Source organism: Eptesicus fuscus, chromosome 1 (assembly GCF_027574615.1).
Source record: "Eptesicus fuscus isolate TK198812 chromosome 1, DD_ASM_mEF_20220401, whole genome shotgun sequence".
In the NCBI taxonomy this organism is placed as follows: Eukaryota; Metazoa; Chordata; class Mammalia; order Chiroptera; family Vespertilionidae; genus Eptesicus; species Eptesicus fuscus.
The window spans coordinates 86,105,609-86,122,050 of NC_072473.1; the positions used below are offsets into that span (position 1 = coordinate 86,105,609).

At 34.7% G+C, this 16,442-nt stretch overlaps 1 protein-coding gene and 1 non-coding gene across 3 annotated transcripts in view; both read right to left on the reverse strand.

The window, feature by feature from the left end:
* Positions 1 to 1,564: 1,564 nt before the first annotated feature.
* The window catches only part of LRCH2 (leucine rich repeats and calponin homology domain containing 2), a 143,225-nt gene continuing 128,347 nt past the window's right edge, over positions 1,565 to 16,442 (reverse strand). The window contains exons 15-21 of one of the 2 annotated variants that reach the window (XM_008156103.3): positions 15,059 to 15,103; positions 12,657 to 12,707; positions 10,340 to 10,397; positions 9,464 to 9,576; positions 9,136 to 9,273; positions 8,922 to 8,999; positions 1,565 to 1,684 (exon numbers count right to left, since the gene is read on the reverse strand). In XM_008156103.3, the coding sequence (XP_008154325.2) occupies positions 1,565 to 1,684; positions 8,922 to 8,999; positions 9,136 to 9,273; positions 9,464 to 9,576; positions 10,340 to 10,397; positions 12,657 to 12,707; positions 15,059 to 15,103 (603 nt within the window). The remainder of the gene's footprint in view (positions 1,685 to 8,921; positions 9,000 to 9,135; positions 9,274 to 9,463; positions 9,577 to 10,339; positions 10,398 to 12,656; positions 12,708 to 15,058; positions 15,104 to 16,442) is intronic. The other variant, XM_054724341.1, reaches the window with a different exon arrangement.
* Positions 12,198 to 12,326, reverse strand: LOC114227933 (small nucleolar RNA SNORA35). Its single transcript, XR_003614022.1, has one exon. It is a non-coding gene; the product is annotated as a small nucleolar RNA SNORA35 (small nucleolar RNA).

Consider the following 16,442-nt stretch of genomic DNA (forward strand, 5'->3'; position numbering starts at 1 on the left):
GAGATTATGTCAATGAAGGTTTTTTGGTTTTCTTTTTTTAGACCCAACTGAAATATTTAAATTAATAACTAATTTAATTTTAAACCATATAGTTATAAGAACCTTTAATTCTTTAAAAGCTTCAATTTGACACTTGGGGAACGTAAAAAAACACATCTATGTTCTAAAGCTAAATTTTAATTATATGGCTTCATGCCAACTGATTCAAAATATTAAGAGTTGTTTCTAAATCAGCCCTTATTAAACCATTTGGCACAATAGTTTTTGTATTTTCTATATACCCTTTGAAACACCCAGGCTAACATTTTTAATAAGTTGCATACATTTTAGGAGGTAACAAGTGCAAATAATCACATATTTAAGATACGATACTTGCTTGACTACTACAAAAGTAATTATACTAAGGTTCTTCTATAGGAAAGTTATTCATTACAGTAATGTTTTTGAAAAATTCCTACACTACTACCAATGTAAATTTATCCAACTCAAAATTAAACAAAGACTTTATGTAACAGTATACTTATGAAAATATTCATGGAATGGTCTGTTTAATTCAACATCATGTTAGTTGAGGATCATAACATTTAAAAGATCCACATATGGCCAGATTTTGAATAAAAACATATTCCTCAATTGTTGCTCTCTGAATCTGAATATAACTAAAAGCAGCACACTGATGTAATATTCCTGAAAGTCAAGATATAAACCCAAACTTTGGCAGTTTTATAAAAATGTACTTGATAATTAGTACTTTGCTAGTTCTCAAAAAGCTTACTGCTTTGTGTAACATTTTCAATACAGAAATAAAATACTCTTCAAACAATACATTTTAAAAGATGATTATGTTTTGCAAAATTAAATAGCATAAATTAAGCATATTAATATTGCTTTTTGACAACATGAAATAACCAATTTAAGAAAATTGCAATGGACTAAATAAAAAAACCACGAATATCACAATGTGAGGCACATTTAAATCCTCACATATTACTGACACTACAAAATCTACTAAAATATTTTAAAGTTTCACTGATTCCATTAATACATAAAAAGAAATTGCAAAAATGTTTAAGACTATAAAAGAGTCATCAATTACACAGGCACTTCACATGTAAACAATCTACAGTACAACTGAAAATATTTTGGCAACAACCTATAATACTAAAAGAATTTAATATAAAGTTGTAATTCTGTATTCTCTACTCATTTTTTTCTAGAAAACTAAGACCAAATATTAAAGAAATTGTATATAAACTAGAATTAGAAGTGTATTAAATAACTCAAATGTAGAATTGCTTAAATCGGTAAAAAACAAAAAAGATTACCTTATCCAGATGTTAACTGGTATGTATGCTACATTAAAAAAGTAAACCTAATGCAATTATTAAATTGAAATCATATTTTAAATTTAGCATCAATTTGATTTTTAATTTAACACAATTTTTTAAACTAAGACTTGATCTAATAAAATTATTTTAATTAGATAGTCTTATTTATGAACTTGAGATATTTGAAATAACTTCAAGTAAATGAAACTATACTCTTATGATTTTTAGATGTTATATTAAGCCATAGAAAGCTGAGATGCCTTGGTTGTAGGTAATTCAAGAAGAGCCTGAACTGTGACACCAACTTTCACAAGACCTCTTTCTTCCAAAATATGATGAGGCAAACAGAGTCTTTCCTGAAAAACAAAATAAGTGGTATCTGAACATTTGTTTTTAAATAGTGCAGTAGAGCCTAAATTAGTCAAAATTGAATTTTTAAAATATGCTTTCTATAAAACTTCAAGCACAGAGCACACAATTCTAATCTAAAATGTGTTTATAAAAGTAGACTTTTATGGTATGGGATTCTATTTTACGGGCTGTATTTGATCTGTTAATCTTATCCACCTGAACAAGTATTTTAAAGTGAGATGATCATGCTAAAATGTTTCCTAAGCTCTTGTGCTGGAGTAGAAAGAACACTACATTTCCAACCAGATGATGGGCCACGTAATCTGAAGTGTTAAAATTTCTTGAGATGCAATTTCTTTATCCTGAAGATAGAACTGTATGAGAAACAAACAGAACAGTCAGTATGTGGAGGCACTCTATAAACTGTTCAATCCTATACAAAATTGGTCACTCTGGTTCTACCAGTTCTGAGGTTCCATGGTATCTAATATATATAGCACTTTGGTACTTTTCTTGGCTTAAGGGTACTTCCCTCCAGCTTCTAGTGATGCTGTGTTGCTTCTTAGTTGCAATAGCCTAGAATTTGAAAAATAACAACTGCCTCCTCTTCTAAGCACATCACATGTGCCATTTGATCTTCACAACTCTATGAGAAAGAAGTTTAGAGATAACTTTGTATTAGGTTTCATTAGCCTTCACTGATCCCCTTCTAACATCCTAATGTTTTCCAAGGGTTCTGTGTTCACCCTCTTCTCATTTTACACTATATCCTCTCCATGGTATTGTCAAAGCCTTATCAAAACTGCAGGGATTAACTGGTTTATATGTATGTATACAACATCAAATGAATTTGGTAGCTATTTTTGAAAAAACAATGCAGTCCACTGCTTCAGTTGGGACACCGTTCACCTCAGGAAAACAGTTAGTAATGAACAGAGTGGGTGGCAGACAGACCAGCTATGGGCCCTATCTAGTTCATAACTGTGTTTTAGTTGGGTGGGAAAGTGTTTTACAAACCTGCAAACACTTTAAAAAAATATTTATTGTTGAGAGTATTACAGATGTCACCCTTTTCCCCCCATTATCCCTCTCCATCCAGTTTCCACCCTACCCCAGGCCTTCCCTACCCTATTGTCTGTGTCCACAGGTAATGTTCATATAAGATACTAGAGCCCCAGTGCACAAATTTGTGCACTGGGGAGGGGGGGTGTCCCTCAGCCCGTCCTGTGCCCTCTCACAGTCAGATATGCCTCTCACAATCTGAAGCTCTCACAGTCCAGGAATCCTTGCTCCTTACCACCCACCTGCAGCAGTGCTCCCCCTGTCAGGGAGTGCACTGACCACCAGGGGGCAGCTCCTGCGTTGAGCATCTGCCCCCTGGTGGTCAGTGCGCATCATAGTGACTGGTCATTCCGCTGTTGCGTCAATTTGCATATTAGGATTTTATTATATAGGATTTGGTTAAACTCTTCCCATTCCCTCTCTTCCCCTTCCCTCTGAGATTCATCAGTCTGTTCCATGTTTCCATGCCTCTGGTTCTATTTTACCATCAGTTTATTATTTTGTTCATTTATTTTTAAAAATATTTTTTTATTGAATTCAGAGAGGAAGGGAGAAGGAGAGAGAGATAGAAACATCAGAGCCTGCAACCCGGGCATGTGCCTTTGACTGGAATTAAACCTGGGACCCTTCAGTCCATAGGCCGACACTCTATCCATTGAACCAACCCAGCTAGGGTAGTTTATTTTGTTCATTTAGATTCCTTGTTCATTTATTTTGATTTTTAGATACAATTGTGGATATACACTGAGTGACCAGATTATGATCTCTGAATGCATAATAATCTGGCCACTCAGTGTATATCCTATATAATAAAAGGCTAATATGCAAATTGTCCCCTCAACCAGGAGTTTGACCAGCAGACAGGCTGGCCAACCGACCCTGTCCCCTCCCCCTGGCCAGGCTGGCTGGACCCCACCCATGCACGAATTCACACACCGGGCCTCTAATATATACACACACACTGAGTGGCCAGAATATTATGTGTTCAGAGATCATAATAATCTGGCCACTCAGTGTATATGTATTTATTGCCATTTTATTGTTCATATTTTTTGTCTTCTTCCTCTTCCTCTTCTTAAAGAATACCCTTCAACATTTCATGTAGTACTGGTTTGACCTCCTTTAGCTTTTTCTTATCTGGGAAGTTCTTATCTGACCTTGAATTCTAAATGATAGCTTTGCTGGGTAGAGTAATCTTGGTTGTAGGTCCTTGCTATCATCACTTTGAATATTTCTTGCCACTCCCTTCTGGCCTGCATAATTTCTGCTTAGAAATCAGCTGACAGTCATATGGGTGCTCCCTTGTAGGTAACTGCTTTTCACTTCATACTCTATTCTACTGTTGATTTCCTGTAAATTCTTCTTCGTTTTGGTTAATTTATCTCCTTCATTTCTGACTGGTTCTTTTTCATGTGTTTGAAATTCTCAATAAGATCCTTGAAAGTCTCACTAAGTCCCTTGAAGCTCTCATTAAGATCCTTGAGCAACCTTATAACCATTGTTTTGAACTCTGCATCCTGTAAGTTGCTTGTTTCCATTTCATTTAGCTCTTTTTCTGGAGATTTCTTCTTTTCTTTAATTTGTGACATGTTTCTTTGTCTCCACATTTTGGCTGCTTCCCTGTGTTTGTTTCTATTTACTAGGTAGAGCTGCTATATCTCCTGGAATTGCAGAGTGGCCTTGTGTAGTAGGTGTCCTGTAGGATCCAGTGGCTCAGCCTTCCCAGTCACCTGAGCTGGGCACTTTAGGTACTCCCCTGTGTGGGCTGTGTGCACAGTCTTGTTGTAGTTGAGATTTGACTGCTGTTGGTGTCACTGGGAGGAATTGACCTCCAGGCCAATTGGCTGTGAGGACCAGCTACAACTACAGTGGAAGAGCTGCTGTGCAGGAGACACTCCTATGGAGCAGGATTTGTTTCAGTGGGGCTTTGGTGCTCACTGAGTCTGTCCCTGGAGTGTGTTGCTTGTGAATGTATAGAGTTATAATCTGGTATGGTCTGAAGCTGTCCACTGGGTACACTGGCTCTGGAGTATCCAGAGAGGTGCAAAGTCAGCCACTGCTCAGGGCCACCCAGCAGGAGATACAGAGCTATCTGCAGATGGCTGCTACTTGTATTGAGCTTCGAAGTGCCCAGGTGTAGCCAAGCTCTGAAGCAGGGCAGGCTGATGGTAGTGCCAGGTCTTGGGCCTGTTATTGATAAGTATGGGGCACACTGACACCAGCTGTTGCTTGTTTGACAGATTTTAGCAAAATATGAAGCCTAAGCCAGGACAGGCTATTCATATGGAAAAGCTGCTGCAAAGAACTTGAGTGGAGCTTCAAATTGGATGGAGCAGGGTCTCAGGGAATCACCAGGGTGGAGCAAACAGTGTGAGCCAGGCTCATGGAAACTCAGATATGGCTGCCAGTCAGCTCTGCAATGGGGGGGGGGGCGGGGTGTCACAGCATAGGAACAATGACCCCTGCGAACACCCCTGTCTGGGAGAAAGCTGCCCCCAAGTTCTTGCTCTGATGCTAGACAATCCATTTCCTCCACGTATGTCCTTGATACCCCCCCACCCCCTCGCCAAGCCATTGCCCCAGTGCTGGAGCCCAGAGCGATCAAGTACAAGTGTGTCAGTGCACTGGCCCTTTAAGAGGAACTGCCTGGGTCTCCACCGAATCACTCAATCACAGTCCCTGCTAGTTTTTACAGCCCCAAGTTATGGGGACTTCTCTTTCCAGCTCTGGAACCCTGGGCTTGGGGTCTGGTGTGGGGCTGAGACCCCTTTCTCCTTACAGGAGGCCTCCACAGTCAAGGTATCTCTCCTAATTTAAAAATTGCCACACGTGGGTGTCGGACCAGCCCATTCTGTGCCTCTGCCCCTCCTACCAGTCTCAATGTGCTTTCTTCTTTGTTTTTCTAATTGTAGGACTTCCATTCAGCCAGATTTCAAGTGGTTCTGAATGATGGTTGTTCTGTATTTTAGTTGTCCACTTTTTAAAAAAAAATCCAGTGTTTCTTGAAATACTAGAAACCTTGGCAGGATTGGAACCCTATTCCTGAAAAATAACAACTATATCCTCCATCCTGATTATTTTTAAAAATGTACTTTCTGCCAAGATCTCTGTATTGAGCTCCAGATACAAATGTCAACTTGATACAGTCAAATGGATGTCAACAGACATATCAAAATCAACATGTCCATAACAGAACTACTTCCTCACTAAATTAACTTATTCTTCTATACCTGTGAATAATATACTGTTTAATCTCTCTCAACATAAACCTGAGAACCATAATAGTCTTCTCTTTCTTCTTTACTCCAATAACCATTCACCAAATACTATTGTAATATTCCATTTAACAAGAGTTCTCAAAAACTATCTTTTTTATCTCCATTTTCACTGCAGCATTAGTTGCTCTCTTAATATTTTGCTTATTTATTCAAATAACCACTGAAGTATATATTTGAAAAGAAAATAGTTTTCAAAATCAATGACTTTAGCTCCTACCTTAGAAAGTAGAAAAGAGCACATTAAACTAATGGCAAGCAGAAAGAAAGAAATAATGAAGATGAGAGAAAAAAATAAACAGAAAATAATAGGGAAAAAGTCAATAAAACCAAATTCAGAAGATTTTTAAAAATCAATACACCTCTAGCCAGATTAGTCAGAAAAAAAAAGAAAATATACAAATTTCCAATATCAGAAATAAGAAAACAGAGATTCTATAAATACTAAAGTAATAAATAACTTTATAATAAGTTTGGCAAACTAGATGAAATGGAAAAATTCTTTGAAAGACAGAGTATACTAAAGTTCATGCAAGAAGAAATAAAAAACAAAAACAAAATAGCTCTACATCTATTAAAGTAATTGAAATTTGATCATAGACCTAAATGTAAAATCTAAGATTATAAAACTTCTAAAAATAAACATAGGGAGAAATCTTTGTGACTTTGATTTATGCAAAGATTTCTTTAGTTTGACACCATGATAAATTTTACATCAAAAATACGTAAAGCTGTTCTTCAAAAGATACTACATAAGAATAAAATGACAAGCCAGCCAGGCCAATGTGGCTCAGTGAATTGAGCATCGTCCCATGCTCCAAGAAGTCACTGATTCGATTCCGGGTTAGGGCATATGCCCTGGTGGTGGGCTCAATCCCCAGTGAGGGGCAGGCAGGAGGCAGATGATCAATGTTTCTCTCTCTCTCTCTCTCTGTAATCAATAAAAACATATTTTTTTTAAAAAAGGCAAGCCAAAGACTGAGATATAATGTTTGTAAATCATACATCTGATAAAAGCCTTTGAAATCTCAAACTCAATAAGAAAACAACCCAATTAAAAAATTGACAAAAGATTAGAATTCTTCATAAAAGAATTCATAAAAATGGCAAATAAACCCTTGCTAGTATCTAAAGTGTTTAGAAAATGGGAGTTGATTGATTCCTCCATAGCCCACCATCCTTAAGTTGAGGATAGGTGAGGCACTAATACTGCCCTAGAACAAGCTGTAGAGAAAAGACAATGGTACATTAAGAAGAACAGTATTTGTAAGACCTTTTCATTTACCCTCCTTGCCAAATGTGTCTTGAAGGCGTCTGTAATATGTTGGACAGCCTTTTCTTTCATGTAAAAGAAAAGTATCCATTTTAAGAAGGTGGGTTCTGGAGTTAGACTACCTGGATTCATAGCATGGTTCCAGTGTTTACTAACGGTGTGACCTTGGACAAGTTCCCTAACCTCTCGGTGCCTCACTTGCCTCATTTGAAAACATGCATTCATTCAATAAATGTTCATTGAGAAGTCCTTCCCCAAAAGAGTCTTAAAACAAAAATGGAAAAACAGAAAAATGTATATAATACAATATTATTTGGAAAAAAATCTTCCTAATTTTTTATTTTCCCACTAAGAGATGAACAACACAAAAAAAGAAAGAAATAAAATAAAAATGGTTAAGAATTAAAATAGTAAAACATGTCAACCATAGACAAGATATAATTAGAAGAGAATAGGATATAGTTACAAAATTATATAGCAATTCAACTGGTTCTCTACATATACGTAAATTATATTTATTCACTTGAGAAAAGAGGTTAAAGTGGAATCTACAGACTAGTCTGTTATGAATGACACTGTTGAAAAGAGAGTTTAACAAGCCCAACTCATTATATAAGTGTATCAAATAAACACATTATAAACCTTAAACCTACACAGTTATTATATGTCAGTTATGTCTCAATAAAAATAATTTTAAAAGTTAAATTTTTAAAAGCACAACTAGATTGTGATCTGCTAACAATGTCATGTCCTCTCAAAAGTCAGTCATGTTGACGTTAGGCTTACCAGATTTTCCAAAAAACAGTATTTTGCTTATTCATTTTCATTATACATTGGCAATATAGCTTTGTTAACTTTATAGTATTGCAACTATTATGTGAAACATAAGCCAATTCCTACAAATTTCGTCCAGTGATAAATTATCACAGTGTTACTAATATCTCCAACTAGACATGTTAAATAAAGTTTAAAACATTGTTCACCTTGCCTGACTGGTGTGGTTCAGTGGTGGAGCAATGACCCATGATCCAAGAGGACACTAGTTCAATTCCCAGTCAGGGCACATGCCTGAGTTATGGGCTCAATCCCCAGTAGGGGGTATGCAAGAGGCAGTTGATTAATGTTTCTCACTCATGGATGTTTCTGTCTCTCTATCCCTTTCCCTTCCTCTCTCTCTAAAATCAATAAAAACATATTTAACAAATAAAAACGCTGTTCACCTTGAATACAGATCTTCCAATCAGAGTCTGTTATTGTGCAAAGGAGTCCAAATGTCCACCAGCAGGAAAAAATGATAGCAGCAATAATCACAACCAAACTGTAATATGGCCACTAAATTCTATGTCTATTCTAAACATCAATAAACAACATTGATGTTTATTCAATGATGTGTATGATGTCAATTTTTCCATATATGTAGCTGTTTTCTAAATGACTTTCAAAGCAGCTTTAAAACATTCATTAGAGAGCTGCTATAGTTAAAGCTGGGACTCAGTAGAAGGTACCTATGGAAGGTAATAATTTTCATATTTAAAGAGCATTATTCATTCCTATTGCGAAGAATAAGAACCCCTGTATGCATATAATAAATTAATATTTAAATTATTATTTTGTTAGAAAAATAACAATTACCTGTGAGACACCCAACTTTTTACAAGCATCAAGAAAATTTTCTACATTTCTTCGACATTTTGCCATGCTCAGTTTAGGCTGTAAAGTAAGAAAAATAAAGGTGTATTTTCAAGCATATTTATACAGAAATTAATCAGAATTGACGTTATTTAAAGACAGTTTCAAGAGGCTCTATTTTCCTCTAGAAAACTAAAAAATTGTAGACAAATCTTACCACAGCTGGTGATGGCACATGAATACTAGCTACAGAGCGTGGCCTTATATGATTGGCTAAATGGCAAAGAACAACCCCATCCATCAGTGCAGCTCCAATGTCATCAGGCAAAATTACTTTCAACTTGGATTCGAGATTCTACAAAGAAATGGGTATAAATCACAGATATTCTACCTAAATGCCTTATATATTTATATTTATATTACAAATCATGATATAATCCAAAATTTTATAAAGAGCATTGAAAAGAAAATCCATATATAAATTATTAATTTTTCAAGTTAAACCCATTTCTACATAGCAGATCTGAAAGGTCAATCTGACTTACATTGCGAAGTTGTCGTATTTGCTCTCTTTCTTCCCGTAAATGTTCCATCTTTCTTCTCATTGTAAATCCAGGATCTGCTGCCCCATATTCTTGGCGAGATGAGCGGCTAAAAGCTATAAAAACAGAAATTTCCTAGCTTATTACAAAGCTAATATGAAGGATCAACCATCGGTAGGAAAAGAGGCATGATAAAAAGAATCAATACAGAATTACATAAAACGCTATTACTTATTAATACATTCTAAATAGTTTAAACCGAATATAATTAGAATCTACTTATCTGCATAATTGAAAACAACAGGGAAGACAAATGTAACGATTTCTATCACCTATATATGTTCTTATTTAAACATACATTTTTAGAAACTTATGATCCAGGTCAAAAATTATTAAACATAAATCAGCCTTTATTATCTTTAAAGAAAAAGGAAATTATTCTTGAAGGTCAATAAAGTTATTCAGGAATAAAAACTATAATTCAATACCTTGCCAAGTAACATGGATCCATTTTCTTTTGGGCTTGCCAAATGCGAAAAGATCCCTTTTTAAAACCACAATATAATGGTGTGCTATAATTTCAAACAGTGTTTGGTCTGCTGGCAGAGTGGTCATTCTAATAGCAGTCACAGTAGAGTAGAAATAAGACTGCAGTATATCTAAGGCAAAAAGCTGAGGTTTCAGGAGCTTGAAGGTAAAGAGGAAGAAAGAAATGGGGAATGGGAATTGGAAAGACAAATAAGGTTAAGAGAAAATTACTTTTAGGAGAGGGGAAAGAATCTATGTGTACTTAAAACTATGGAATCAAATCCCATTTAAGCTTGGAAACTCTAGTTTCACATATAACCAATAAATTTTATATGCAGAATATATATTTACCTGATCTTGGCTTCAAGCCAAAAGGACCATGTGAAAAACCATCAGTTCTATCATATTCCTAAAAACAGAAAACAAATAAAACCTCTTTTCTTTCAAAATAATTAAGGTAGTTATTCATATCCATTCCAATTTTGAAAAGTTTGTTTTTTTCATGATTAGTGAAGCAGAAAAGGTCAAATGCATTTCAACTCAAATTGATAATTTCACTTTTAAAAGATGTATAAATATTTGCTAATTGACCTGATTACATAAGCCTATAAATATTTCTCTCTCATAGTATAAGTAAAATTAAAAATTAAATTATTGAAGTGTATAAAATCGATATTACTTTTGAATAAATAACAAGTTAATGTCTCCCCCCAAATGAAGTAAACATCAATGAAAAGATAAGTGAAATTAGCAACATTTACACAGTATCCACCATGGACTTGAAACTTAGTGGATAATATGAGACAACTCTGCACATTCATACTAACAGGAGTTGCAGAATGATAGATGATAAATTATTATGTCTTCTATTAGAATGTACATTGCTTCAAAGTGCTTTCACACAGTTACTGCTTGGAAAGAACTGTGGCATACTTTTAAAAATCTGAACTTGGAGTCAGAAAGCTTAAGCTAAGTCTTAAGCAAAACATTTAATTTCTGTGATGGTTTCTTCATCTTTAAAATGGGGTGTTGTGAAGATTAACTGAGATAACTAAAAGAAAGCACTTTATAAATGTAAAGTGGTAAGATAAGGTCATTTTAGGAGCATCTTACTTAATCTGTGCAACAACTGTGAAGTATATAGAGTCTGGGTTTCAGTCACTACTCTACCATTTATTGACTGGAGTCTTTGGGCAAAGTTATCAGTCTCTTCAGCTGTAAAATGATGAGGCTAATACCCAGCTCATGGGATTGCTCTTAGGTTCAAATGTACAGGCAAGCCTTTGTTAGTAGTAATGTACTATACCAATATATCTTTTATCATTTTTCTTTCACACATGAAATTGAAGCAACCAAAATTCTGCTGATTCTGTGGATTTTATTATTAACATGTGATATACAGTTCAAGCTGAATGTCAGTTGAACTTGCTCACAAACCTCACAGTTTGCCTTCATTCTTTTGGTTAAAATATTATGACTATCATTCTTTTGGTTGAAAAATGAATTCCCAGACAAAATTTTATTTATCCAAATGCAAGCAAAATGTATTATATAAACAATATAATTTACTTGAGAAAACTGGCACTAATACTCTCCCTGTGAACATCGATCATAAAATCACAAAGCAATCAGGCAAATAAGTAGTCAATTATATGCTTACATTTGTTATAACTGAAAGTAAAACACTTACAAAAGCATATGACAGACTAATTTTAGGATATCCTAATTTAAATTGTTTCCCAAAACAATGTAAACCATTTTACCTATCATATAAATAATTTAGAAACATGTTTATAAAACTAATGTCCAAGTCTATTTAAAAGTTTTACAATTCAACTCATCCAAAACAACAAATAATTTTAGCTTTAAAAAAATATTTAACACTAACTATATAAAAAAAATACTACCTAATTAACCAAAGTTATATGGTGAATTTGGATCATCCAAACATTTAGACAAAGTCCTGAATTCACCAAATAAGTGCATGATCATTTATTTACTAATGCCAAAACATGTTTAGAATACTAAATAAAGTAATCTGAAGTAGAAGAGATACTTTTGGAATTTTAAAAACTTGTATCTTGTTGTAAAGCAATAGGTTTAACTAAATTAGAATCAACCATTCAAACCACTAGAGTATTTGGTTGAGATCTCACAAACTTTCATCTTTCCATTCTCCCCATGCAACTCCAGTCTATGATGTTAGGAAATGTGTATCCTCCTGTCGATAGGAACAACCCACTGCAGGGATGTTTCTCGTGGAAAAAGGAAGTTTCTCTTGCATTGCTTTCAGACCTAATTGGCTATGAGAAAAACCAAAGGTCATTGCACAATGCTGAAGTACTTTGCAAATTTAAAACTTTAAAGCTGTTTCTATAATTTATTTCAAAATATGGTTAATTATACAAAATAAAAATTTTATATATTGAATGCTTTTCTCTGATCCATAAGCATTTCCCAATGAGTAACTTGTTATATTTATTATGAATATTTGTACAAAAATATGGTGGTGTTCTTAGAATTCTTTATAGGCTAGGTTTGTACAAATAAACCTAGATGCCTTTCTAAATTATGGGTGAATAAATTACATTGTAAAAAAAAAAAGGTGAGGTTAGAGAGAAGAGACAAGAAAGAAACCTATGTACACATATAAAAACAGAACTTGTACCTCAGATGATACTGGAGATTGTGGTGACATGTTAGCATTATCACTGTCTTGCTAAAATATAAAAATAAAAAGATGAAAAATGAAATTAAAACATGAATGATAATTTAGACATATAAAAAGAAAACTGAAAATTGTTTCGATCAACTGCTAAAGAAAATCTGGAAAATACGGTCTACCACCTTGCTACTCAAAGTGTGGTCTCTGAACCAGCAGCATCAGCATCCTCTGAGAACTTGTTAGAAAGGCAGAATCTCAGGCCTCACCCAAGAACTACTTAATTAGAACCTGTATTTCAATAAGTTCCCAGGTCATTCATAAGCACTTTAAAGTTTTAGAAGTGCTATCCACTCACATAATATTTTCCTATAAAGTTATTTCCTTCATATATCACAAAAAATCTTTTCATATTTCTTAGAAAAGATCTATATGTTAAGATAAATTTTTGATGGAAAATGGCATTAATATGTTACAATCTGAGGCAAGTGCACAAAGACATGCAAAAATTCCATCACCCCAAATAAAAACATTTACCCGGGAAAGTATGTGTAGGTAATATAGGCTTAGAAATAATTACAAAGAATTTAACTGCATAAAATAATATTAAGTAGCCCATGTTTCTTGCATGACTACTACCAACCAAATACAAAAATCTTAACATTTAATCTTGAATATGCACACCACACAGGACATTTATTCACCATTCAACAAATGATTACTAACTACTTACTATACACTGAGTGGCCAGATTATTATGATCTCTGAATGCATAATAATCTGGCCACTCAGTGTATATCCTATATAACAAAAGGCTAATATGCAAATTGTCCATTTGACCAGGAGTTCGACCAGCAGGCAGGCCAGCCAGCCCCTTATGTCCCCTCCCCCTGGCCAGGCTGGCCGGACCCCACCCATGCATGAATCCATGCACTGGGCCTCTAATATATACACACACACACACACACACACACACACACACACACACACACACACAATGAGTGGCCAGATTATTATGCATTCAGAGATCATAATAATCTGGCCACTCAGTGTATATCAGGTACTGTGCTAGACATTAGGAAAGACATTAGGAATACAGAAATTTAGTAAAATCATCCACTCAAGGATCTCTCAGTCTAGAGGGAAAATAGACTCAGTCATACAGGTAACACAACCTTCTCTCACTAAAACAAAAGAGCTTTGAATGGCATATTATGAGGCACACATAAGGGGCAATTGGAGAGATGATGGCGGTGGTTGAGATAGGCAAATTTCCTGAGTAACAATAAGAACTGAGTAGGTGTTTACCAGAAAAAGAAAAGAATAGCATTCCAAGATGAGAGAACAAAACAAAGGCACAGAAGCAATGAATGAAGATTGCAGAAAGCTTTTGAGCAGTTCCCTATTTCTGGAGAATAAGGTGAAAGGAGGGCAAATTGGGATTTGAAGCTGATATAAGCAGGGGCTTGACTAAGGACTTAGAATTTACCCTCTAAGTGATGGGGATCACTGAAGCTTTCTAAGCAAGGGAATGGCCTGATCATATTTGTGTTCTTTGAAACCATCATTGTGGCTGCAAGGAGAAAGTACTAGAGCAAGGGACAGGTGAGCAAGGATGCTACTGCAGTAGTAAAGGCAAGAAATGATGAGGGCCTGTGCCAGGACAGAAAGAGCAGATGTGCAGGTGGGGGTTGTATTCAAAATATTTCAGTATAAAAAAAAAAGTATGTCTTGATAACTGATTAGATATTGAGGCAGGCAGGACAAAGTGGATAAAAAATATAAAGGGACAGGGAGAACAGCTAAGCTGAATCACTAGAGTTCAGCAAACGTTTTCTGCGTGATTCCATTTCATAAAATTAAAGGAGTTTTCAGAAGCCCTGCCAAGAACCAACATAAAATTAACTACCAATACTTCCAAACAAACTACACAAAGCTTAAGTATCAATGAGACTATCATCTGAAAAATTCTAGGCTGCTGCATAGCTTAAAATGGTGAGGTAAAAAAATTTATAGTAATGCACAAACTGTAGAAATCTAAGTTTAAATGTAAAATAGAACACAAAATTGGTGGAAAGAGATTAATAATTTCCAAACAAATCTCAACTTACCACTAGGTTGATTTAGGAAAATGTAAAAATTTTGAATTCCTAAATTTCAATTTCAAGACAAATGTTAGAATTCTAAAATTGAACTATTGGAATTACAGAAATTATTGGACATACAGATATTATATGATTAAATTAATACTTATATGATGATGCTCAGTTTTTATTGCTTGAGAAAACCTAGGCATTAAATCAATAACAAAGACACTGAAAGATAGATTACATTTTACTCTGATTGCGCCAACTACATATGAAATGTATACATTTCAAAAACTTGGTAATATTACCCTCTTTTCTCACCTCATCATTTTCATTGCCACTTGAACTCTTCCTTGATGATTTATACTGAAAAATATTTAAAACACATAATGTAATTTTCCTTGAACATAGGAATTCTCTACTAGTAAATTATATGAGAGGTTTATTCATATTTTGCTATTTTTATTAAATTGTTATATTAAGTTTAATTACATAACCAGTTTAAGTGGTCCTACTACTTACTAATAGCTAACACATACAGTACTTTCTATGTGCAAGGCATTGTTTTAAGTATTTTACGTATATCAAGTAACAATTCCTCCCTAAACCGATCCATTTTTCATTCCTTCTGTTTTTCAACCTGAGGGTTGCCTTAAATCCTCCTTTTTCTTAATCTACTATATTCAATATGTCATCATGTCACTTGTTTTTATCTCAGACTTACTTCTGAATTCTCACAACTATCACCCTAGGCAAATTTCTAGGCCCCCATTATCTCATATTTAGTCTGTAATCTCACCATTTGAAAATATCATCTATTATTAAGAAACCTACTGATTTCAGGTAAAAAAACAACAACACTACCACTACATTAAATGTATATATTGACTATATAATAGTAATAGTGATAATAGCTAACACTATGCCAGCACTTACTATATACCAGGCACTAATTGAAATGTCTTACATGTCAGACACTGATTGATGTATGTCACATTTATTAACCCATTTAATTTTCATAACAACTCTGAGGTAAATACTATTACCTTCATTTTAAACTTAGGCATAGAGGTGATATGGTCAATACCAAAAAATGCTAGTATGTGAAAAGTGCTTCTTAGAATCAAAGATATACAGTATGACAACCACTACTGTGTTCTTACTTCTAATTCACCACCACAAATAATCTTGCAAATCAGTGCAGATTAACCTTCTTCAAACACCACTTGTAACTCATGACTCTTCTGTTGGAAAACCTACTAACTTCTGGATTATGTCCAAATTACTTTGCCTGGCATTCAAGGTTGTATTTAATGGCCCCATTTCCTTATGCAGTTTTATCTTCATAATTCTTCAAAAAATAAATAACCCATCTGGTAGCTCAACCACTACTAATTGGGGGCTGAGAAATATTAGAGGTTACAAATACAAACCTCCTCTATCTCCACTGTCTCTCCTGTGATTTCTATCAGGGTACTTGTTCTTTCCAGCTGATTTTAGACATAGCTACAATATGCTTTCAATCCATTGTTCCAGGCTGCCACTGAATGGAGTCTGCAATGTGTGAATAAATCCACTTGCTATCCCAAGGTATGATCCCCACTTATGTCACTTATTCTTGGTTTTATTCTACTCCAACAAAACAATGGCATTTGGATAGCAGACAACAGGACTCCAAGATGGCATCAGTCATATTCGCAAAGAA